This window comes from Oncorhynchus mykiss, chromosome 13 (assembly GCF_013265735.2).
Source record: "Oncorhynchus mykiss isolate Arlee chromosome 13, USDA_OmykA_1.1, whole genome shotgun sequence".
In the NCBI taxonomy this organism is placed as follows: Eukaryota; Metazoa; Chordata; class Actinopteri; order Salmoniformes; family Salmonidae; genus Oncorhynchus; species Oncorhynchus mykiss.
In genome coordinates, this window is record NC_048577.1 from 60,015,704 (window position 1) to 60,041,750 (window position 26,047).

General features: G+C 42.3%; 1 protein-coding gene across 2 annotated transcripts; it reads left to right on the forward strand.

The window, feature by feature from the left end:
* The first annotated feature begins 4,706 nt into the window (after positions 1 to 4,706).
* On the forward strand, positions 4,707 to 25,496 carry LOC110485258 (cyclin-F-like). Of its 2 annotated transcripts, XM_036941774.1 has the most exons (18): positions 4,707 to 4,959; positions 5,878 to 6,032; positions 6,446 to 6,552; positions 6,687 to 6,754; positions 6,888 to 7,084; positions 7,931 to 7,984; positions 9,930 to 10,034; positions 10,199 to 10,276; positions 14,628 to 14,782; positions 15,114 to 15,278; positions 15,699 to 15,822; positions 16,042 to 16,222; positions 16,924 to 17,011; positions 19,307 to 19,406; positions 19,981 to 20,114; positions 21,568 to 21,749; positions 22,674 to 23,053; positions 23,783 to 25,496. In XM_036941774.1, the coding sequence occupies exons 1-18, from the start codon at positions 4,947 to 4,949 to the stop codon at positions 23,876 to 23,878; spliced, it is 2,382 nt and encodes a 793-aa protein (XP_036797669.1). In that variant the 5' UTR covers positions 4,707 to 4,946; the 3' UTR covers positions 23,879 to 25,496. The 2 variants fall into 2 exon arrangements, with proteins under 2 accessions (XP_036797669.1, XP_036797668.1); XM_036941773.1 differs by lacking the exon at positions 23,783 to 25,496 and having other exon boundaries at positions 22,674 to 23,263.
* Positions 25,497 to 26,047: the final 551 nt, after the last annotated feature.

Genomic DNA, 26,047 nt, shown 5'->3' on the forward strand with positions numbered 1-26,047 from the left:
TTCACAATGTTTTCACAAACTGTTGCTGGTATTTTGGCCCATTCCTCCATGCAGATCTCCTCTAGAGCAGTGATGTTTTGGGGCTGTTGCTGGGCAACACGGACTTTCAACTCCCTCCAAAGATTTTCTATGGGGTTGAGATCTGGAGACTGGCTAGGCCACTCCAGGACCTTGAAATGCTTCTTACGAAGCCACTCCTTCGTTGCCCGGGCGGTGTGTTTGGGATCATTGTCATGCTGAAAGACCCAGCCACATTTCATCTTCAATGCCCTTGCTGATGGAAGGAGGTTTTCACTCAAAATCTCACGATACATGGCCCCATTCATTCTTTCCTTTACACGGATCAGTCGTCCTGGTCCCTTTGCAGAAAAACAGCCCCAAAGCATGATGTTTCCACCCCCATGCTTCACAGTAGGTATGGTGTTCTTTGGATGCAACTCAGCATTCTTTGTCCTCCAAACACGACGAGTTGAGTTTTTACCAAAAAGTTATATTTTGGTTTCATCTGACCATATGACATTCTCCCAATCTTCTTCTGGATCATCAAAATGCTTTCTAGCAAACTTCAGACGGGCCTGGACATGTACTGGCTTAAGCAGGGGGACACGTCTGGCACTGCAGGATTTGAGTCCCTGGCGGCGTAGTGTGTTACTGATGGTAGGCTTTATTACTTTGGTCCCAGCTCTCTGCAGGTCATTCACTAGGTCCCCCCGTGTGGTTCTGGGATTTTTGCTCACCGTTCTTGTGATCATTTTGACCCCACGGGGTGAGATCTTGCGTGGAGCCCCAGATCGAGGGAGATTATCAGTGGTCTTGTATGTCTTCCATTTCCTAAAAATTGCTCCCACAGTTGATTTCTTCAAACCAAGCTGCTTACCTATTGCAGATTCAGTCTTCCCAGCCTGGTGCAGGTCTACAATTGTATTTCTGGTGTCCTTTGACAGTTCTTTGGTCTTGGCCATAATGAAGTTTGGAGTGTGACTGTTTGAGGTTGTGGACAGGTGTCTTTTATACTGATAACAAGTTCAAACAGGTGTCATTAATACAGGTAACGAGTGGAGGACAGAGGAGAAGTTACAGATCTGTGAGAGCCAGTAATCTTGCTTGTTTGTAGGTGCCCAAATACTTATTTTCTACCATAATTTGCAAATAAATTCATTAAAAATCCTACAATGTGATTTTCTGGATTTTTCATTTTGTCTGTCATAGTTGAAGTGTACCTATGATGAAAATTACAGGCCTCTCTCATCTTTTGAAGTGGGAGAATTTGCACAATTGGTAGCTTACTAAATACTTTTTTGCCCCACTGTATATACTGTACTCTATATCATCTACTGCATCTTTATGTAATACATGTATCACTAGCCACTTTAAACGGTGCCATTTTTGTTTACATACCCTACATTGCTCATCTCATATGTATATACTGTACTCGATAACATCTCCTGCATCTTGCCTATGCCGTTCTGTACCATCACTCATTCATTTATCTTTATGTACATATTCTTTATCCCTTTACACTTGTGTGTATAAGGTAGTAGTTTTGGAATTGTTAGTTAGATTACTCGTTGGTTATTGCTGCATTGTCGGAACCAGAAGCACAAGCATTTCGCTACACTCGCATTAACATCTGCTAACCATGTGTATGTGACAAATACATTTTATTTGATTTGATTTTGATTCACAACTTTTTATCAAATTCCCATTTTGGGGATTTAGGAGTTTGCCATGTGAAATCCTTTGTTCTCTCTGTGTCTCTCTTTCTGCGTGGCCAGGGGGAGAGTGTCTCCGCCAGGAATTTACGACCTGAGATTACAGAACCTGGGTGTAGGAGAGAGAGAGGGGGGGAAGCCACTAGCTATACCTAAAAAGGGCCCCGTCATGACACTAGGGACGTCCCAAGGATCCAGGATAGCACTAACCTTGCCTTTACCCTGCTGCAAATCCCATGCCGGCTCTTTCAGTTCGAGTAATGCTATTCCACACTAAATTAGACTATAGACTATCATCTGAGTAACTAAGGTCTGATAGGCCACAAATTGGAAAGAGAAACCTTTCCCCAAACTCTTGTGAGCCTATTATTCGAGCTCATCTTTGTAGGCTGTATTGACACTTCTATTAGAGACTGTATGTTATTTATAATGAGGGATACTTGGGGAAAATCTGGCCTCTCTGAAATGAAAATGGATTGCACTCCCTTCAGTAAAACACATATTTACCCTCCCCTCCCTGAAAGCTTAAAAAAAGTGACCCTCCCCTATACCCAAAATAATAGTCAGAACATAAGTGGATAGCAGAGAACATGCTTACCGTTTACCCTCACAGACCAGAGCCTTAGATATGCAGTTTTAGAAACTGTTATTCGTTTTGTAAGCATTACATATCAAAGTAGCCAGAAGGTTGTGGATTTGCAGACTAAGGGTAGGGGTGAAAAGATCTCAATTATACTAAAAGCACTGCATGAATCTATCATCTTATTTGCAGTTTGAGAAAAAATATCCTTTTATAAATGCATTTCATGCAATTCTACATCATTTTACATGATGGAGACAAGCAGAGTCTTTTTTAATACCACAACAAAGCATGACAACGAATGAGTGCATGCTGCAGCACTGACACGTTTTGATATCTGTACAGGCTATTGTTAAGAAAGAGGATAGTCTAAGTCTGGAACAGTGCTGAAGTTGTCTATAACTGTAAAAATGTTGCTCAACAGAACCAGTTACGACAGTAGTGTCTGATCATCAATGAATTTGAGAAAAATACATACATTTTTTAACACAGCAGCCGCATATCAACTGGTAGACCCATATGCACTTGTAACTTCTTTTCATTTGGAATACTATAGTTTTCTAATTTATTCTATTTTATTCCATGATATTGTTGTAACAAAATATATTTGTGTTGACTGTGATTAGGGCATGGGAATATAAGAGCATCAGCTAAGGCTAAATTAACAAACTAGGCACGCAGAGCTCAGTGCATGATCTTCAAACCAAAGACTGGCCAAACTTGTGTTTCTAAAAGTGAATTCAAAAATCACTGTAGAATTACTGTATAGCCTAAAAAGGCATTTTTTGTTTCATTATTATTTCATTCTAAGTACATCATTTACTTTTATACAGCCTAAATGCAAAATGTGTAGACATGTTAGGTTCTGTTGATGTGTTGAAATGCTGAGCGCTCCTGCCAGCGTGTCACAAATGCTTCACAATTGATTTCTTAAATGGCAGGCTATAGCCTTGAAATAATAATAATATAGCCTAAAATAATTAATTTTCCTTCCTTCTTAGGCTAGCTGGCTTGCTCCTGACTGATTTGGAGTTAGTATGTTGTTTAATAGCCTGTTGAAATGTTAAACGTCAATGTGTGACAATGTGTGACAATGTGTGACAGAATCACACATTACTTCTCAAGCAAAGTACATTTTTTGTTTCCTCGGCTATAGAAGGTTGTAGCGCAGGCTCTGAACGTCATAGAGACAAACGAAAGATATCCCATATGCATCAGAGTCACGTCTTTCCCCAGAAAGACATGACAAAAGCATCGTTATAGAGCTCTTTATATAATGAGATTCATCATTTTGTTGATTTTTTAAATATTTCGCTAACAAGGGGTAGGCCTCTGCTTTTAGCCATTTTCTTTTTTTAAAGCCACAGTACCCTCACATTCTCTCACATAACACTTCCTGGTTTTACCTTAACACACCAAGCCCTTCACTGAGACATTTAAGGAGTGCATGGTGACTGAACAAATTGTCTGACAAAATCTATGGATAGTAGACTATGATTTAGTCTGTCAATAGGAATAGGAATAGAAATAAATAGGCTTCAACAAAAAGCCCTCTTGTTGTTAGTAGCCTAAAGCCAAATTACAATGAAGACTGTTTAAATCAATTAGGCCTTCTCGAATTAGCATACTTAAGGCACCCATGCGCTGTCCAGTTATGCAAATTACTCAAATTTGGCTTATTGTGAGGTCAATAACTCTGATAAATAGCTTCATTATGGGCAATGAAACATTTTGTTTTTATTCAAAACAATTATAGCAGCAGCACGCTTACCTCTGGTCCTCCTTTTCATCTTCAGGCTCTCCCTCTCAAACTGAACAGGACATCAGTAGGCCTAGTCCATGCAAACAAATATTACATTAAAATATATATATATACTAAACCCTCTCCCTTACTAGAATTGAAAAAGCATGACCCTCCCTTTTCCTCCAGGTAAAATTCTGTAAATTGCAACCGCTCCCATAGCTATGTAAAATTGTAATTAATAGCAATTACACCATAAACATTTTTAAGAAATATGTTTTTATTAAATTAATTATCTCGCGTGATACTGTATTTTCTTGTTAATGTCTCTTTAAATATGGTACGTTTAAAACGTAAATTATGACTACTACATATCCCAAGTTTCAATCCAAGAGGCCGGGCGCTGGCCGACGTCATCGTGTTTGGTTACCCCTTTTACCAATAAAATGCATCAATTTGGAAGCGCGTACTTCGAAAATGGTTTCATATTATCCAATCAGTGGTCTTTATTTAATTATTTGTAACGACAAACCAATCGAAGTTGTCGCTCTTCTCCTAGACGAATCGGAAGCTCGTTAGATAATAGCTGGGCGTACTCGTTTTTCGCCAATGAAATCGAAGTTGATGTTTAAACTCTGCGCGCGGGCGGTGCTTAGCAAATTTGGGAGGATCTCAAAAGTTGAGAGGGATGCATGCATGGATTTGAATTCATGCTATTAATTTCACAACACCCCATCAAGCTAGACAGCGCTCTCAAGCTGTCTTTTTGAATTAGACAAATTGATAATTCATTGGAATTACCATAGTTTATAACACAAGTTATATTTACTCGTATTTTGTTCACTGTCAGCTTTGTGGTTGCACAACTTAAACACTAGGGAGCTTGCTGTATTTAAGGTGATCTCTCCACGAAATGAAAGTAAGCGGTAAGTATCTCCGACTCAATTAGCTACGGTGTGAATGTGCCATCTAACATGTAAACGTTAGGTTAGAGAACTTGCATTGTGTTAGAGTGGATAGCATGAAAGTTTTATAACTACAGTAGAAAGCTGACTTGCTAACGTTAGCCGCTAACTAGCCTGCTAGCTAGCTATCTGTTATGGTTTGCTGATGTAATGATGGCTAGTTAGTTAGCTAGCTACTGGTACACAGCTTGGTGCCAGTACTAGAGCCAGTCGTTAGTTCAGTGGCTAACGTTATAAATGTGCCTTATTTGAAACTAAAGCATTCGTAACATTTATATCATAGTTAGCTGCGTTGTAAAGTCATTACATTTGTGTGGTTTTGAAAGCCCCGCAAATAGATAATTAACTTTTTGGATTTAAATCTAAGAAGCTTTACAGTAGATGTTAAATGTACCTAGTTTTGAGGAGGGAAATTTGGGCGCTGAGTTAAGCTGAACTCAAACATTAGCTAGAACTTGGCCAGCTAATTAGTCAAAATAGATTCCATTGGTTATAACTACCGATATATCATAAAATTAATAATATATAAATTATATCTAACTGGGTCACTTTTGCCTAATTTGATTTAGTTTGAGCCAGCAAGCTGTAGCAAACGTAAACTGACTTTCAGGTGTGAATTACTGTCTCTTGTGCAGCATATAGATGAGAACTGTAAACAAATACTATTGAATAAAGAGTGTATGAAACAATGTCAGTAATAAACGGTGTCCCACAGTTGGAGACTAAATGTATGGGGGCACTGTGTGAGTAGGAGTTAGTTTATTTGGAGGGTCAGTTGAGTTGGAAAGAGGGAGTTTTTTTTTGTGGTTGATGGGTATCTGTATCTAAAATGGCAAGAGTGATTTAAAAAATAAGTGTACTTCTCCCTCTCATCTTTAGTGCTACACTGTCGTTGTTCCAAATGCTTCACGGTTCCAGCACGGAAGCGGGTCCGGAAGCGTGTTCCAGCCCTAACACTGCTGTCTCTTCCCGAAGAGGTGCTTCTGTGTGTGCTCCAATGCCTCTCTGCTGAGGACCTGCTGGCTGTCAGAGCTGTGAGTCTCACAAACACACACGGTCTTGTTTAACTAATCTTGTGGAGATATACAATTCAGTCCCATTTAAAATCCAATTTTCCCTAACATTAACCTGAACCAAATTTTGGTTTGTTTACTATTATTGTGGGTACTTCTGGTCCCCGCAAGTTAAAGACGTAAACACACACACTCTCTCTAACAATTGAACAGCCTCTGGAGTAAACATAATTTGAGGGAGTCTCTTCTGAACATCTTGTCACCACCTGAATTGGTGAGTCACAATGTGTATCAGTCTCCTCCTGTATACTCCTCCTTTAGCATGTATAAGGAATGTTATGTTTACTCAGTTATTGAAAGGAAGAAGAATATTTTGATCATGCATGGAGGATTGCCATGTTGGAGGCTAACTGAGGCATTCTGTTATCTCCCAGGTACACTCTCAGCTCCGTGACATCGTTGATAACCACTCTAGTGTTTGGGCCCGGGTCAGTTTCAGGGATACCTGGCCATCCCCCAACACAGTCTGGCTCTTTGAGAGGTAGGATGGACTCCTCCCACACCCAAACCCTGACCTCGACTCTGTACATCTTCCAATGTCAGTTTCACATGAGGGAGACTGAAAGTGCGCATACATACCCTAATATGTTTCTCGGTTTCTGTGTCCTCTTTCAGGGCCGCAGAGAAGGGGAACTTTGAGGCAGCTGTAAAACTAGGGATTGCATATTTGTACAATGAAGGACGTAAGTCTCACTGCACTTGTCATCCATTGTTTCTCATTGAATTGGTTATGAGGTTGCTCAGTGATTGACATTGACCAAATCACTTAATCACAAATTAATTCCTGTATAATAATTACCCTCTTCTCTGTCCCAGCGTTGCTGAGTGATGAAGGGCGTGCCGACGTGTGCGGCCGGAAGGCGTCCCAGTTCTTCAGCCTGGCGGAGAGCCTGCGTTCCCCTACCGCCGACCCCTTCATCTGGGTGTTCATCCGCCCGCCCTGGTCCCCCACTGGGAGCTGCTGCAAGGCTGTGGTGTTTGACAGGCTCAAGGCGGAGTGTGAAACCAATGTGGTAAGTGTTTACCAGGCTAGGCCTGGTTGAGCTTGGCTGGGGAGATGGGCAGCCATTGACACAGCCAACCTCAGCAACCATCACTGTCCTCTCCCTTGGTTCCTATTGGAAAAACACACGTTTAGTATAATTAGAGGGCTGTTTTACCCATAGAAATATAATGAGTAATGTTGAATCTGTTTCCATGGTTGTGCCTTCCTGGTTTATTCACTCAGAGCTGTCCATCGTCTTTCCATCCATTATCAACACTGATTAAGATGTGTAAAGGCGGCAGGTAGCCTAGGGTTTTAAGAGGGTTGTGCCAGTAACCGAAAGGTTGCTGGTTCGAATCCCCGAGCCGACAAGGTGAATGCGCCCTTGAGGAAGGCACTTAACCCTAATTGCTTCTGTAAGTCATTCTGGGTAAGAGTGTCTGCTAAATTACTAAAATGTAGGCATCACACTGCATGGGAAGAAAGAGGTGCATTCGGAAACCTGTTGCTACCAAAAAAAGTCTGCCGAAGGCCAACAGGACCTTGGTAATGAAGACAAATGGGGAAAGACTTATGCTGCTTTGTGCAACGCTGTGTCTCGCCCCCCATTTATTTCTGACCAATGGACCCCGCCTTAAAGTTCCACCCCTTACAGCCTGTTTTTTCCTGTCCTCTCTTGTGGTGCCCTGCATGTATCGCCTCTGTTTTGTTGATTTTTATAAATAGACGAGCCTGTCTTTGCTCAATGGAATGAATGGACTTTAATGACAAATCCAATGTTTCTATAAAAATAGTTTTGTAGACTAAGGTTGCGCTCTAACAATGATTTCATTAGGCTACATTTTCACATTTTGCTGTTTTTTATTTTTTGTAGGAGAGGAGGGGTACTTTGCTGCACTGTCTGGCCAGAGTCCTCCAGCTTTTTGATGTAAGTGTACACACACCACTGCAAGTCTTCCAGAAAGGCAGAGGCGTTAGTGTGGTGATTTCTGTAGTGACAGCCGTCATCCATTTCTATGGTAACCAAACCAAAACACAGTTCGTTAGTTTCTGATGAGGCTGTGAAGACACTGTCGCCTTCTAGGCAGCCCTGCTGGTCATCAGCCCAGTTAGGATAAATGTTTTCTCCCTCTTCTTCACTGATTGATTGCTTGCTACGCACCTCATTGTTTCTGCTCTCCCATGAACCCACACAGATCTTTTAAAGCAGCTTTGTTTCAGTAATAATTTTACATACCAACAATTCTTGATGACTCTGACATTCATTCAGGGGTTGTTATGTGTACAGTTGAGGTCAGAAGTTTACGTACCCTTAGTCTGGAGTCTTTAAAACTCGTTTTTCAACCACTCCACACATTTTTTTGTTCACAAACTATAGTTTTTGCGAGACGGTTAGGACATCTACTTTTTGCACAACACAAGTAACACTTGGGGACACTTGCGTCCCACTTGGCCAAAAGCCAGGGAAAATGCAGCGAGGCAAATTCAAATAAAATGTTATAAAAATCAACCTTTCATTAAATCACACATGTAAGATACTAAATTAAAGCTACACTCATTGTGAATCCAGCCAACATGTCAGATTTTAAAAAGGCTTTTCGGCGAAAGCATAAGAAGCTATTATCTGATGATAGCACAACAGTAAACAAAGAGGGTAGCATATTTCAACCCTGCAGGCGCTACACAAAACACAGAAATAAAATATAAAGCATGCCTTTGACTAGCTTCTTCTGTTGGCACTCCAATTATGTCCCATAAACATCACAATTGGTCCTTTTGTTCGATTTATTCCGTCCATATATATCCAAAATGTCCATTTATTTGGCGCGTTTGATCCAGAAAAAAACAGCTTCCAATTTGTGCAATGTCACTACAAAATATCTCAAAAGTTGCCTGTAAATTTTGCCAAAACATTTCAAACTACTTTTGTAATACAACTTTAGGTATTTTTAAACGTTAATAATCAATCAAATTGAAGATGGGTCTATCTGTGTTCAATACAGGAAGACAACAAACCAACGCTACTTTAAACAGTGTTACGCAGTTCCTAGATGGCCGTACTTCTTCATTGCACAAAGGAATAACCTCAACCAAATACCAAAGACTGGCGACATCCAGTGGAAGCGGTAGGAACTGAAAACAAGTGAAAATATTGTTTCCCAATGAGAACTCACTGAACAGACAGAGACCTAAAAAAAAATTAAAAAAAAAATCTGAATGGTTAGTCCTTGGTTTTGCCTGCTACATAAGTTCTGTTATACTCACAGACATGATTCAAACAGTTTTAGAAACTTCTGAGTGTTTTCTATCCAAATCTACTAATAATATGCATATCTTATATTCTTGGCATGAGTAGCAGGAAGTTGAAATTGGGCACGCTATTTATCCAAAAGTGAAAATTTTACCTTAAAGCTTGGTCGCAAATGGGTCTTCCAAATGGACAATGACCCCAAGCATACTTCCAAAGTTGTGGCAAAATGGCATAAGGACAACAAAGTCAAGGTATTGGAGTGGCCATCACAGAGCCCTGACCTCAATCCTATAGAAGATTTGTGGGCAGAACTGAAAAAGCATGTGTAGGCAAGGAGGCCTACATACCTGACTCAGTTACACCAGCTCTGTCAGGAAGGGGCCAAAATTCACCCAACTTATTGTTGGAAGCTCGTGGAAGGCTACCAGAAACGTTTGACCCAAGTTAAACAGTTTAAAGGCAATGCTACCAAATACTAATATAGTGTATGTAAACTTCTGACCCACTGGGAATGGGATGAAAGAAATTAAAAGTTGAAATGAATCACTCTCTACTATTATTCTGAGTATTTAATGTGCTGTTTGAAACAGACTATTGCAACCTGGTTTAATCTGTGTTTCAGGAGGAGGACAAGCGCGCCGAGGCCCTGACACTACTTGAAGAGTCGTCTCAGTCGGGCTGTCTACAGAGTGCTTACCTGCTTTGGGAACATAACCGTAAAACCGCAGTGAGTTTCCCTTCTCTCTGGTTCTCCACATCTCAAAAGGCTTTGTTAATGTTACCATGCATGTTGTCTAGTTAAAGGGTGTAAAATGTGATATAAAACCCCTGTTGTGGTGTTAGTCAAAAAACTACCTCATAACGTACTGTGGTCCTGTGCTGTCTTCTCAGATGGCGGACCCAGGCAGGTATCTCCAGTTCATACGCACGCTCAGGGACTACGCAGCCAAAGGATGCTGGGAAGCACAGGTGTGTGTCTATTTGGCTTTGTTTACAGAGGCAGGCCAATTCTGATTGGTTTATATATAAAATCAGCTGTTTCCAGCTACAATAGTAATTTACAACAACGTCTACACTAATTGATATTTGAATGGACCAAAAAATATGCTTTTCTTTCAAAAGCAATGAAATGTCTACGTGACCCTGAACTTTTGAAAGGGTGTGTGTGTATAATCAGCAAAAAAAGGAACGTCCTCTCACTGTTAACTGCGTTTTATTTTCTGCAAACTTAACATGTGTAAATATTTGTATGAACATAACAAGATTCAACAACTGAGACATAAACTGAACAAGTTCCACAGACATGTGACGTGATTGAATGTGTCCCTGAACAAAGGGAGGGGAGGTCAAAATAAAATGTAACGGTCAGTATCTGGTGTGGCCACTAGCTGCATTAAGTACTGCAATGCATCTTCTACTCACAGACTGCACCAGATTTGCCAGTTTTTGCTGTGAGATGTTACCCCACTCTTCCACCAAGGCACCTGCAAGTTCCCAGACATTTCTGGGGGGGGAATGGCCCTAGCCCTTACCCTCTGATCTAACAGGTCCCAGGCGTGCTCAGTGGGATTGAGATCCGGGCTCTTTGCTGGCATTGCAAACACTGACATTCCTGTCTTGCAGGAAATCACGCACAGAATGAGCAGTGGCATTGTCATGCTGGAGGGTCATGTTAGGATGAGCCTGCAGGCAGGGTGCCACATGAGGGAGGAGGATGTCTTCCCTGTAACGTACAGCGTTGAGATTGAGCTTGTCGTCAATGCAGGCAGTCTGATGATGCTGTGACTCCGCCCCCAGACCATGACGGACCCTCCACCTCCAAATCGATCCCGCTCCAGAGTACAGGCCTCGGTGTAACGCTCATTCCTCCAACGATAAACGCGAATCCGACCGTCACCCCTGGTGAGGCAAAACTGTCTGGTCTTGTGACGGTGGGTTTATGCCCATAGGTGACGTTGTTGCCGGTGATGTCTGGTGAGGACCTGCCTTACAACAGGCCTACAAGCCCTCAGTCCAGCCTCTCGCAGCCTATTGCGGACAGTCAGAGCACTGATGGAGGGATTGTGCATCCTGGTGTAACTCGGGCAGTTGTTGCCATCCTGGACCTATCCTGCAGGTGTGATGTACAGATCCTGTGCAGGTGTTGTTACACGTGGGCTGCCACTGCGAGGACAATCAGCTGTTTGTCCTGTCTCCCTGTAGCACTGTCTTAGGTTTCTCACAGTATGGACATTGCAATTTATTTCCATGGCTACAGCTGCAGTCCTCATGCTTCCTTGCAGCATGCCTATCACACAGATGAGCAGGGACCCTGGGCATCCTTCTTGTGGTGTTTTTCAGAGTCAGTAGAAAGGCCTCTTTAGTGTCCTCGGTTTTCATAACTAAGACCTTATTTTCCTACTGTCTGTAAGCTGTTAGTGTCTTAAGCACCGTTCCACAGGTGCATGTTCATTAATTGTTTATGGTTCATTGAACAGGCATGGGAGACGGTGTTTAAACCTTTTACAATGAAGATCTGTGAAGTTATTTGGATTTTTACAAATTGTCTTTGAAAGACAAGGTCCTGAAAAGGGGACTTTTTTTTGTTTGTTTTGCTGAGTGTGATATATATACACACACACACACTTCCATTCAAAAGTTGGTCATTTAAATATTCCTTGTTTTTGAAAGAAAAGCAATAAAGGTTTGTCCATTTAAAATCACATCAAATCGATCAGAAATACAGTGTAGACATTGTTAATGTTGTAAATTACTACTATTGCTGGAAATGGCTTTCAAAAAAGCCAACTGTTATATGGAATATCTACGTAGGTGTACAGGGGCACATTATCAGCAACCATCACTCCTGTGTTCCAATGCCACGTTGTGTTAGCTAATCCAAGTTTGTCATTTTAAAAGGCTAATTGATCATTAGAAAACCTTTAGCACAGCTGAAAACTGTTGTCCTGATTAAAGGAGCCATAAAACTGTCCTTCTTTAGACTAGTTGAGTATCTGGAGCATCAGAATTTGTGGGTTCAATTACAGGCTCAAAATGGCCAGAAACAAATAACTTTCTTCTGAAACTCGTCTATACTTGTTCTGAGAAATTAAGGCTATTCCATGCGAGAAATTACCAAGAACCTGAACATCTCGTACATTTCTGTGTACTACTCCCTTCACAGAGTAGCGCAAACGGACCCCAACGAGAATAGAATGAGTGGGAGGCCCCGGTGCACAACTGCACAAGAGGACAAATACATTAGTGTCTAGTTTGAAAAACAGATGCCTCACAAGTCCTCAACTGGCAGCTTCATTAACCTTTTATGGAGGTGGTCCCTGTACATAAAACATTCATTACGGGCTTCTTTGTTGGCACTCCTATATGTCCCATAAACATCACAATTGGGTCTTTTTCCCGATTTAAATCCGTCATTGTATACCCAAAATGTAATTTGCTGAAGGCCAGTCTGATGCTGCAAAAAGTCCATTTACAAGACGCAACGTCACTTTTTAAAATGACAAAAGTCGCCTATAAACTTTTACAAATCACTTCAAACGACGTTTCTAAACCAACTTTAGGTATTAATAAACGTTAATGATGTATCAAATTGATCACGGGGCGATCTGTATTCGATAGCAGCAAGTCTGGAAAACATCGTCCATTTTTTCAGTTTCACAACATACTGTGGTGCGCCACAAGAAGGGAGGGGTCTATTCGTGTTGTAACCAAGGATAAATGATTCTCTTCCACACGATGTCATTCTTAAATGACATCGTGTGGAAGCTGTAGGCGTTTACAGGGGGTTTGCATATATTTTCTCTCGTCTTAAACAATTCATTGAATGGCAGACGAATATTTTGTTTTTGGTAAACAGTTTTACCAGGGATTTTTACTCCTAAACACGTTCTGTTATAGCCACAGACCCGATTTAACCAGTTTTAGAAACTTCAGAGTGTTTTCTATCCACACATACTTATCATATGCATATACTATATTCCTGGCATGAGTAGCAGGACTTTGAAATGTTGAGCGATTTTTAACAAAAAGCTGGGAAAATTCGCATCATCCATAACAGTTTTAAATAATACCTGCAAAACACCAGTCTCAACATCAACCGTGAAGAGACGACTCCGGGATGCTGGCCTTCTCAGCCATATCTCAGACTGGCCAATTAAAAGGAAATGATTACTATGGGCAAAAGAACAAAGTCACTGGACAGAGGAAGATAGGAAAAAAGTGTTATGGACAAACTAATCTAAGTTTGAGGTGTTTTGATCACAAAAAATATTTGTGAGATGCAGAAAAGATGATGGCGTGCTTGATGCCATCTGTCAAGCATGGTGGAGGGCATTGTGATGGTCTGGGGGTGGTTTGGTGGTGATAAAGTGGGAGAGTTGTACAGGGTAAAAGGGATCTTGAAGGAAGGCTATCACTCCATTTTGCAACGCGGCAGGGTAGCCTAGTGGTTAGAGCGTTGGACTAGTAACCGGAAGGTTGCAAGTTCAAACCCCCGAGCTGACAAGGTACAAATCTGTCGTTCTGCTCTTGAACAGGCAGTTAACCCACTGTTCCTAGGCCGTCATTGAAAATAAGAATTTGTTCTTAACTGACTTGCCTAGTTAAATAAAGGTAAAATAAAAAACGCCATACCCTGTGGACGGTGCTTAATTGGAGCCAATTTCCTCACACAACAGGACAATGACCCAAAGCACAGCTCCAAGCAATGCCATAACTGTTTAGTGAAGAAGCAGTCAGCTGGTATTCTGTCTATAATGGAGTGGCCAGCGCAGTCACTGGATCTCAACCCTATTGAGCTGTTGTGGGAGCAGCTTGACCATATGGTACATAAGTGCCCATCAAGCCAATCCAACTTGTGGGAGGTGCTTCAGGAAGCATGGGGTGAAACCGCTTCAGATTACCTCAACAAATTGTCAACCAAAGGTCTGCAAGGCTGTAATTGCTGCAAATTGATGATTCTTTGACAAAGCCAAGTTTGAAGTACAAATCATTATTTCTAACCTCTTGACTCTATTTCCTATTCATTTCTGATGGATAACAATGACATTTCTAAGTGACTCCCAAATTTTTGTACGCTTGTGTGTCTATCTCTCCAATGGCATAGACATGAACAGGCAGCCCAAATCCACACAGACAAAATCTATGGTTTTGTTTATTCTCCCAACCATTTAAAGTGGATTAATCATTGAGGATGTTACTGAGCACAGGTGGTGTTTTTTTGTTAACATTCTCCCTCCTGTTGAGCTTGCTTGGCAAGCCTGGCATGACTTTTGACCTGTGCCCTTTGACCCTTTCTTTCTGTGTGTGTGCACGCTTCCAGCTGTCCCTGGCCAAGGTGTGCAGCAGTGACAACCCGTTGGGTCTGGAGCAGAGGGCCTGTGCCGACCTTGTGGCCCAGCTGTTTCGCTCCTGTCCCCCCGTGCCCCGACGCAGGGCGGAGGAGGTGCTCCGACAGGGCATCAACGACACCATGAGGTAACCTACTGGTTTGGTCTGGAACTGACTGTACCCACACTGAAGATCACTTGACTTCGTATCAATTTTGGTTAATGGCTTGCGTTAAGGGCAAAGATTCTATTTTGAAGGGGCTTTCAAAATTCTAAGCACTCTTAATGACTTGCCTAGTAAAATATAGGTAAAAATAAATAAATATGCTATTTACTATCATAACCACATTTTTCTAGGTACATAACATTATTCATCTCTCTCTCCTGTGCCTCTCCTCTCCCCTCACTAGGTACATTAGTGTCTATCTCTCGTGTGTCCCCCCTTCTCTAGGTACATAACAGTATTCATCTCTCTCTAGATACATCCTGGTGGACTGGTTGGTGGAGGTAACCACCATGAAGGACTTCTCCAGTCTGACCCTCCACGTGACGGTGGGCTGTGTGGACCGCTACCTGGCCCTGCGCTCCGTGCCCAAGGCCCGCCTGCAGCTGCTGGGCATCGCCTGCATGGTCGTCTGCACGCGGTACGAGACAGAAAAACGTTGGAGGTGGATGTAGCATCATTCGGGGTTGGGACGTTCCTGTAATTTTCCCAAAATGCCCAGGTTTTCCACATCCTGGTTGGGAATGTTGCATCCTGCTTATTCCTTCCTGATTTTGGGAAAGTAGCTGGGTTTTTGCAACCCGAAGCATGATACAAACTAGTCAGTATTTTATCCTCTGTAGTCTGTCCCGATGTACAGTACTTCTGTATTCACTGGATCAGCTTTAGCTAAAGGCGGGTGCTCAAGTGCCACAAAACCTCTTTCTGAGGGGTTTTCAATGTTCAGAATTATGAGACTGTACGGAAACCAGCGTTATATTTACTGGACTAGTTCAGGTCGTCCCTCCCTGTTTCAGTCTGTTTTCTGCCTAATGAATATGACCCACGTCTCCTTCTCTAGGTACATCAGTAAGGATATCCTGACCATCCGGGAGGCGGTGTGGCTCACAGACAACACCTACAAGTATGAGGACCTGGTCCGCATGATGGGGGAGGTCATCTCTGTGCTGGAGGGCAAGATCAGGGTGAGCAGAGTCTATACCCATCTTATGTCAACATGTTTAGTCTGCCCTGATGATGGCACCTGTGTTTGTTTCATCAACTTGGGTTAAAGGCATCTTTTGAAGTGAAAATATATATATATTTTTTTTGGGGGGGGGGGGTTCAAAATGATCAACTCTCTTTAGTCCTGTCTAGTCATTTTTATTTCTATGAGTTCGACTCATTTGGTGTTGTCTCAGCAGACTCCCACTCTGCTGGACTACGGCCAGGTGCTGCTGTCTCTGTTACCCCTAGAGCGGCTCAGTGTCCACCTGTTCAGCTACTTGTGTGAGCTCACCTTGCTCTACTCAGCCCTCACTACATACTCCTCAGCCCACCTGGCCAACGCCATCCTGCTGCTCACACGGGCACTGCACCACTACGGTAAGGCGGGCAAACAGGCAGTCTACGGTTGTGTCCCTGTAGTGCACTATATAGGGAGTAGGATGCCATTTGGGACACAGACCATTTGTCTTCTAAACTCTGTCTACAAACTGATATGTAATCTACCCCGATGATGTCTTTCTGTATTCACTTGATCAGCTTCGAACTGAAGTGTAACAAAACAATATTTCTGAAGGGGTGGTCTTCAAAATGGAGAGTTATCTAAGTGCTGTATCCCCAGTCCCAAGGGAGTTGCTCAGTAACCATACATGACACACACACACACACACACTGTTGACCTAGGTTTTCAAGCACCCCTAGAGCAGTGGTATTCAAACCTTTTCAGCAGGGACTCCATTTTTCTTCCCAGCAGAACTTCTGGGGATCCCATTATTTTCAACATTTCTTGCAACCCCAATTTTTTGGGGGCCAACACTGTAGTTCCCTGTTACCCACCCTTTGAATACCTAGTCTAGTTCATCAGCTTCTCATTAAAACTTCTGAGGCGTTATTTTAATATTTGTTGAACAGTTGGACGTCATATCAGTCTTGATGCTCTAGTGTGTCGCCTTGACCCCTGCTCTAGTGTGTCGCCTTGACCCCTGCTCTAGTGTGTCGCCTTGACCCCTGCTCTAGTGTGTCGCCTTGACCCCTGATCTAGTGTGTCGCCTTGACCCCTGCTCTTCCTCTCTGCATTGCAGCTCCCATCTGGCCCATCCAGCTGGCTGAGTATACAGGCTTCTCCAAGCAGGACCTGGTCCCCTGCACTTTACTACTCTATGTCAAGTGGTAAGTTCTAATACCACGGACGTCCTAGAAATCACTATAACCGGTTATTAAACAGTTCTATATGCATACTAGATACAAGGGCTAATGTTAGTCTGGGTTAGAAAGTCTGTCCTCTCTTGTACTGTTCTTTCTCCAATATTTGTTCCCTCTATTTCTCTCCCTTGTAATCCAATGCCTGACAAACAAGGGGTGCTCGCTGGCTTGACTTTGTTCTCATGAGGGTTACCAAGGTGATAGAGGCATATTGGCGGAGGAGGTTGGGTGTGTAGCTGTGAAAGCAAACCCTCACACTCCACTGCTACAAATACACTGTAAAAGTTGATTGGCTAGAGAGATTTGACCTCTGGTGTCAAATCTGTGTCAAGCTGATAGTTCGAAGATGTCAGCAATTACATACTAGAGAAAAGAAAATCCTCCATACTGCAATTGCCAGTATAGCTTGTTTTATGAAGTTTACACATCGTCCAGCCTTAGTCTAAGAGCTTTTGTGGCTGTTCATTGTTGACTGAAACCAAGCTGTTTCTATTTTAGCTTGCCTGCTGGTTGTGGTAGTAAACAACCTTGTTAGCATGCAGGCTAGCTGTGGTGAGTATCAATAGCCCCTCTTCCTGGAGATCCCCATTGTCCCTCAGCAGCCCATCCTGCTATCAATTAGTATTCTAGCAATTAGCATTTCTCCCCTTTTTTTTCATTCCGTTACTAGTTAACACAGCCTCAAAGTCATAAACCCTGCCTATTTAAAAAAAAAAAAAAAAAAAAAAAAAAAGATTTTAAGAATTAAAACCAGACCTAAAACCACACTGCTAACCTTGTGCCCAATCCTAACCTTAAATTATTTTGTATGTTTATAGCTAATTTTTACTTTGGGGCTGTGTTATCTAGTGGAAGAAAAACAATTCTGGGAAGCAGCAATAGGGGAATGACAGACGGCGGTTAGTTGTGCTAATTCACTAGTCGCTAATTAGCGCTGTCAGCGTATGATTAGAACAAATCATTAGCTTGTTTAAGATTTTTTATACTTGTAGTCTTCGTTAGGGGGAATAAGGCAACACTAGTACATGCAGGTGTGTTATTTAGAATGTGTTTGTGAGAAGACATCTTTATATAACTTACTGAGATGTTTTTTTTCCATTCCTCGGTTCGTCATCCACACACAGTAGTCAATGTGAAGTGCTATTTAAAGGACTGCTCCAGTATTATTACAATCCTGAAGTGTTCTCTGGGCACCATTACTGTAGAACCCCCTGCAGGTCAGAAAGGTAGCAGTTCTGATGAATGCCATGCTTCTTTTCAATATGAGTGTGATTTCCAGCAGGTGAGGAATGCCAATCTCTATAGTGATTTTAGTTGAAGAGATGAAAGGTTGTGTTTTGGTCCTCTTAGCCCTTTTGATCAGGCTGGGTTTTCTGTCTGTGCGGTAGGTGGTTTTTACCACATGGGTGGTTAAGACTCCGCCCACTCACAATCTCCCTCACCCCCTCCCTCTCCTTCACGTCCCCGGCAGGAGGGCTGTCCGTTGCTGTCTCATTATAAAGCCAGTAAAATGCACCGACCGCTGTTTGTCTTTCACCACACACGTACAGAGGCCAGCTCCTGCTGTTCTACGTTTTCCCTCCTGCAGTTCTTTGAGCACACTGTAGAAAATCACATGAAGTCACATACTTATAAAGACAAATGAACAAAGTAGTGTGGTGATTTCTTAGACTGTTGCTAGCCAGCGCTGCAGATAGACAAATTGGACAATGGTATTGATTACAAGATCAGGTTGTTTGTTTGTTTGTGGCTATGTCCTAAATGGTCTCCTATTCCCTAGTGCACATGTTTTCCAAGGTAGTGCAATGTGTAGGGAGCCATTTGGGACGCAGACTATCTGCTCCTGTTAACCACGACGTAGCTCATCATTAGCGAAGGGCCGAAGTGACCCTGATGCAGAGGGCCGTAGGGGTGGGGTGTTGGCTGGGATCGAAAGGTGAGTGGGAGGGAGCTGGACCTAGGGTGTGTGTGGCAGGGAGGGAGGGGGTGTGTTTGCTAAGGACTGTGTGTGTGGGGGATGACTCACCCTGCACCATACTTGTGTGAGTCAGACTAGTGGGAGGCACTGCACTTTATTGACAACGTCCAATTTTCAAACAAATGAATACCATATACTGATATGATTTCCCATTGGATGTAACACAGTTGAAAAACACAGACTGGATGATTAATCATGCTCCTCTCTTCTCTTTCATGTCCCTTTCTTCTCTCTTTCTTCTTTCTCCTCTCTCCTCTCTCTCTCTCTCTCTCTCTCTCTGACAGCTTCAGTAAGGATGTACCCAAAGACTACAGGCAAATGTCTCTGACAGGTGTCAAGCAGAGGTTTGAGGATGAGGCCTACCAACACATCAGCAAAGAAAAGGTGAGCTTGTCATCTCCTGACATGGACCGTTGCCTTTTTCTAGTATGTCAAGGCGAAGTGCACAGTGCTGGGCTGCTGGCCTGGATATTCTCCTCTTGGCTGTACTGGTGGTGTGCACATCGTAGCAAAACTAGGGATGGGAATTGCCAGGGACCTCGCAATATGACATTATCACGATACTTAGGTGCTGATATATGTATTGTGTATTATGTATCGGTGATCCAAGCATTGGTCACTATATGTCTGCTACAGAGCGCATGAGAACGAGGTTTGATTGGGAAAAATAAATAAATAAATAGCTATAGGAGGAGAAAATAGTGAGGTTTTTGTACAGGTTCAGCCGACTAGTGCTAGCTAACATTACCTAGTGTTCTTTCTTTTTTACAAATCAATATTTGGAGTCAAAATATCAATATAATGTTGTCCCCCCCCCCATCACTAGGCAAAGAAAAACAAGATGTCCCTATTGGACAAATTCAGATAGTACCTCTCAGTTGAAGAGCTTTGTCTTCCAGTTTGTGCCTAGGTAACACTACCCTAACCAGTGTGTTTGTGTACCTGTGTTCTCTCCCAGGTGATTGATTTCAAGGAGCTGTGTCAGGTCCTGGAGGTCCCGGAGGTGGAACCCTACATGGTGCTGCCCAGCCCCACGGGCCAGCCAGCTGACATCCACACCTTCCTCTCCTCCCCCTCCAGCAACAGCAAGAGGTGGGTTCCTACGTTAAGCCACTCAAATGTGAGAGCAATATAATGGTTACCGTGCTCTCTTTTATAGGCCAGGGAGGATTTTCCTCTGTCCAATCCTTGCCAAGTGTCTAGGCAGATTGTCAAAGCTAGGGGTTAATTTGGGATTGGGCAAGTGTGACCACTCTCACGTAGCCTTTTATGGTGGTTGTCCAGCGCTGGTCTCATCCAAAAAAGTGCTTTCAAACCAAACCTGTTTGTTTATGCTGTACTGAGTAATTGCCATCTGCCCACTAGATGACCACAATAAATATTAAACTTTGTCATCCTTTATGACTTTATTAACAATAAAAAAAAACATTGATGAATTAACTAAACTAAGAAGACTCAGTAGCTCAGTTTCATCAAATAGGTTACATATTTTCATCTGCCCACTAGATGACCACAATAAATATTAAACTTTGTCATCCTTTATGACTTTATTAACAATTTAAAAAACATTGATGAATAAACTAAGAAGACTCAGTAGCCCGGTCTCATCAAATAGGTTACATATTTTCATCTGCCCACTAGATGACCACAATAAATATTAAACTTTGTCATCCTTTATGACTTTATTAACAATTTAAAAAACATTGATGAATAAACTAAACTAAGAAGACTCAGTAGCCCGGTCTCATCAAATAGGTTACATATTTTCATCTGCCCACTAGATGACCACAATAAATATTAAACTTTGTCATCCTTTATGACTTTATTAACAATTTAAAAAACATTGATGAATAAACTAAACTAAGAAGACTCAGTAGCCCGGTCTCATCAAATAGGTTACATATTTTCATCTGCCCACTAGATGACCACAATGGAAATAAATATTAAACTTTGTCATCCTTTATGACTTTATTAACAATTTAAAAAACATTGATGAATAAACTAAACTAAGAAGACTCAGTAGCCCGGTCTCATCAAATAGGTTACATATTTTCATGCATATATCATGCAATAATCTGCACAAAGAAAATCCGTTTTTATACCAGTGGTGTTTCTGCCGAACGGCCTGCGTGATGATGTAGTGCACACTATCTACCTTTTGGCTAAACCTTTCATGTACCGAATAAAACATCTAAAGTTCAGTGCATTTCCATGGCATTTTCCACTTCACTGGTTTTAGTTTTGTCAAAAAGCTGTGTTAAACAAACTATTCCAACCTGCAGGACATGAGATTATTATGGAGAAGACTGGGAATATTTCTATTAGTCAAGCATCGATCATCATGTCAACAGAATAAGACCCTCTATTTCTTGGGAAGGAGCATCAAGCTCATCACTGTGCACTTTCACCACCCTGTGACATTCATCATAACTTCCATCTGTAGCCTAATAAACTGCATGGTTTCCCCAGTCCTAGTGAGAGGACCACACACCATATCGCGTGACTCCAAGCTTACTTGGATAAATATGCTGTTTCTCTCCCCCAGGAGACGGGAGGAGTCATTGCCTGTGCACCGAGGCAGCTTTGTGGCCACACCCACGGCTGAGCTGTCCACTCAGGAAGAGACCCTGGTGGGGGACATGCTGGACTGGAGCCTGGACACCTCATGTTCCGGATACGAGGGGGACCAGGAGAGCGAAGGAGAGAAGGAGGCCAAGGAGGGAGAGAGTGAGTGGAGGGTATCAACTATATGAGTTCTGATCATTTATGATCAGCTCTTTACCAGGGGTGTATTCACTAGGAACCAAACGGAGGGACCTGCCTGAATGTGTCCAATAAGAAACGCCTGTTTTTTGTTTTCCATTGCAAAGCTTGCACTCATGAATACACCCCAGCCCTATCTAGAGATGGGGGTTAATGGAAGACCAGTGTCATGCTGGCCATTCTAACTGGTGAACTAGATGTAGTGACATCACTATGTACTGGAAGACATAGTCAGACATTATTCTCCTTATGTGGGTACAGACCAGACTGCTCAGAGGCAGACGCATGCAAAACGCAGCATCATATGATGCAAAATGCATCGTACCGGCGGCTGTATTTCTGTATTTGGAAAGTTGTATATCTTGAGAAATCTATTGCACGATTGTTTGACTACATCAGCAATGGACTAATGAAACGAATACAAAGAGTTTGTGTGACGTTTTCCTTTTAAGGCATCCATAATTGATAGTGACGGGGAGGAAATCGATAGTTGTGTATATCAATATTTCAGGATGATTAATATATATCGATATTTGACTCCAAAGTATGGATTTGTAAATAAATGTAAAAACATAATTATTGACTGTAGCTAGCGCTAGTCGGCTCTACTGGCGCCAAAACTCCCGTAGCTTGTTTTCCACCTTTAAAAAAATAACAATGATCAATATATTTTCAGCTCTTTTTTTATTTATTTCCGTGACTGATCAAAACTCATTTTCTCATGTTCTCTTATCTGCAGCAGACATAGTGAGCAATATGTTGGCAACCTCAAATCGCAATACATATAGAATGTTAAATATAGAATTGTGTATCATGATATCGTGAGGTCCTAATAATTGACACTCACTATGATATGCTGCCAAGCTAACAGTATCTTCTTCTGTGTAGCCTCTGTTCTGGCCATGACACTGGAGCTAGCAACGGAGCCCGAGGACTCCAAACTGCACTGCCGAGCCCTCTCCAGCGACGATGACAGTTTCTGTGAGGGGAACAAAGAGGAAGAGGAGTATGAAGGGGAGGGGAGCGCCAGGAGCCGACCGCGAGAGCCCCTCTCCTCATTCATCACAACCGAATTCCACAGCTCAGGCTACTCCTCTGTCCAGAGTGCCAGCCCTTCCTCCAATTCCTCTTCACTCCTGATGCCCTGCACCTTCACGGCGCTGCCTCCAGACCCCACTCCAGGCTCCGCCTCCAGCATCACAGTGGCTCTGCCCGGGTTCCGCCTCCTGGTGCCGGTGCAAAGACCCCGGGCTGCAGCTCGCAAACAGGTAAAGAGGAAGAACGCAGCAGCTCACAGCGGAGGGGAGAGGGAAGGGGAGGATGAAGAGGTGGTATATGCCTCAAGTGTAGGTTTCCTAAGCCTGTAAGCACTGACTTGACTCACCGTTGAATGGATTCAGATGATTTTCTACCACCCTGCCTCAACTTCACCCTCTTTTGCCATGGTCGCGTTCATTAGGCACCAAACTGAAGACAAACAGACCCAAAAGTAAAGGGACTACTTGGACTTGTCCAATAAGAAATGATAATTTCTGTCTCCTGTTGAAAAAGTTTAAATGTTCCTGCCCTAATGAACACGACCCAGGAGCACTGTTCTGTCGTTGACAATATTCTTCATTCCATGAAGGCCTGAAATCTGCACTGGTTTCTGGAACGCCATAAGATCACAAATACCTGTTGTAAGCTTTACACACAAACCCAAACGGTCTCTCCAGAATCCAGACTTTTTTTATTTTGTTACATTCCGCACGAGTAAACAGACATCTTCTGCTTGAGAAAGATCAGATGGCTCCCTCTCATATTTCACTGACTTCGCTTGTATCCCAAATGACACCCTATTCCCTATGTAGTGCACTACTTTGACCAGATTCGTACCAGATTCCTGTTCAAAAGTAGTGCACTGCATAGGGAAGAGGGTGTCATTTGTGAGACTACCTTGATCAGCCTAAAAACCATTGGAACAGCTCTTCACTATCCACCTATTGACTTTGTTACAGTGCATTGATCCAGATTGTGTTCCGCGCTGGTCTCACACATTGACTTTTGCAACAACAACCTATCTCAGATGTCAAAGGATTGCAGCTACCACCTAAAAAGAGAGACACCTCATGGACCATTTTGAAATATGTCTGTATGAAGACTTTCACATGTGAAAAGAACCACAACCTGCATTGTTGACTGTATTTGATTACAATTATTAATCAATGCAACAGTTTTTTGTTTTGCTCTCTGCAACTCTTCTGATGTTGGGAGTTTCATGAATCCCTGTTTTATACCAGTGAAGAGATTCTGATATGCACTGCCTGTACAGAATGGTCAGGAGTTGGCTACTCTGTACTAGCCTGGGATCCAAACTGAGTAGTGAAACAAAGCCATGTTCAGTTTGGATTCCAGGCTCGATCTGTACTTTAGATATCTACTATTGTGTAGTCTAAAGCCTTTTTTTGAGTCTGAATTTTCTCTGATCCATTTTTGTCATTTTGTTCACATACCAAAGGTACTTTAAAACTTAATTGAGGGGACTATCGGTGGGTAAATAGCTTTTACCTGTAAAGACTGATAGTAATTCAAGCGTACGGAAATACATTCTTAGCTACAGTTTTGTATGTACTGTACATGTGCTGCATGTACTGTACTGTTTAGAGTTGGAGCACAGGAGAGAACCTATACTACAGGAACAAATCAATTCTACAAGCTTTAACAAGAGAAAGGTATTGTTTCATTTGAAAACAGCATAACATTTTGTAGAAGCAGAATATTTCAGTCATCCCCACCACCCCTAACCTTTGAACCCATAACACCTAATTTCATGGGTGATAGCACATGATTACACCTGTCTGTTAGAAACCACTAAAATGTATGCCCTAGAAATATAATAGATGATATAGATTGTATTTCTATGGTTCAATCATCAGTGATGTCATCTGAACATTGAGCCATGAACATTGACCAATGAGGTCACAGTTTAGTAACTAAGAGGTGCACAGTGCGACATGAAATTTGAAGTTCAGAACATCTAACAAGTTTTGTCGAAGCAAGTCTATTCGTTTTGCCCACCGTTTCTCCCAATGGGTTTGTCTTGAATGAGGTCTGGCACTTCTATTGAATAAGGAGCGTTTGTTTTTCCACAGTGATGTTTTCTATGCTTGAACAATCAACTACTAATGTTATTCCATTAAGTGGAGTTGCATTGCCTCCTTTTGGGGAAACGGAAGTGAAGACACTAAAAGGCAAATGATTACTTGATGTGTTGATAAGTACTGTATGCCTACATCAGGACACGGAGTCCTTGGGCTCCGTCTGAAATGTCATCCTGTTCCATATGTAGTGCACTTTTTCCCGCAGCCCCATTGGTCTCTGGTCAAAGTAGGGCACTGAATAGGGTGCCATTTCAGACACAACCCTTGTACACAAATGATTGTGACTGTAAATATGTTTTTAAAACTCTTAGGTCAGACTCTTTATATCCCTGGTCTGTTATGTACATATGTAAATGTGGCGGGGGGGAGAAAGAACTGTGACAATATGCCTTTTACTTGAAATTGGATGATTGGTTTTGGCTTCATTCCAAGAAGGACACGTCTTTTTCTACATAAAGGTTGACATTTGGCTTGTTTTTTTTTGTCTACATTGTACCATCAAGTGACTTGTGTGAAGATATTTCTGTGCACCTGGTATCAATTTCTATTAAAACAAGCATGTGGACTTGCAGATGTATGTGTTGAATATTTAGCTTTGACTGACACTCCCTCAACCTGTTCCACCCTTTTTAACTGCCCTGCCCAGGGAGCAGTACGACCGCCAGGGGGCCACACCCGGAGCGTTCACACACACATGCACTTGAATATTTTAATTGAACCCTTTAAGTAGGCAAGTCAGTTAAGAACATTCTTATTTACAATGATGGCCTACCCCGGCCAAACCCGGACGACGCTGGGCCAATTGTGCGACGCCCTATGGGAATCCCAATCAGGGCTGGTTGTGATACAGCCTGGATTCGAGCCAGGGTGTCTGTAGTGATGTCTCTAACACTGATATGCAGTGCCTTAGACTGCTGCGCCACTCGGTAGTTAAAAATACAGTATGTATGCACATGAATTTATGTGCAAAGAGTTGCACTGATGAGAAAGGGTTTATTTTCTTAATATCAAACTGATGGAAGTAAAGTATTCTTGCTTATATAATTATTGGACCATGCAATTGTCACAAGTTTAAATGACTATACAATAGCACCCTAGCTACAGAATACCCAGAGACACACA

Coding starts and splice junctions, on each gene's coding strand:
- LOC110485258 (XM_036941773.1), top strand. Junction 6,553..6,686: donor ACAGTCTGGCTCTTTGAGAG/GTAGGATGGACT, acceptor GTCCTCTTTCAG/GGCCGCAGAGAAGGGGAACT. Junction 20,115..21,567: donor CCCTCCAGCAACAGCAAGAG/GTGGGTTCCTAC, acceptor TCTCTCCCCCAG/GAGACGGGAGGAGTCATTGC.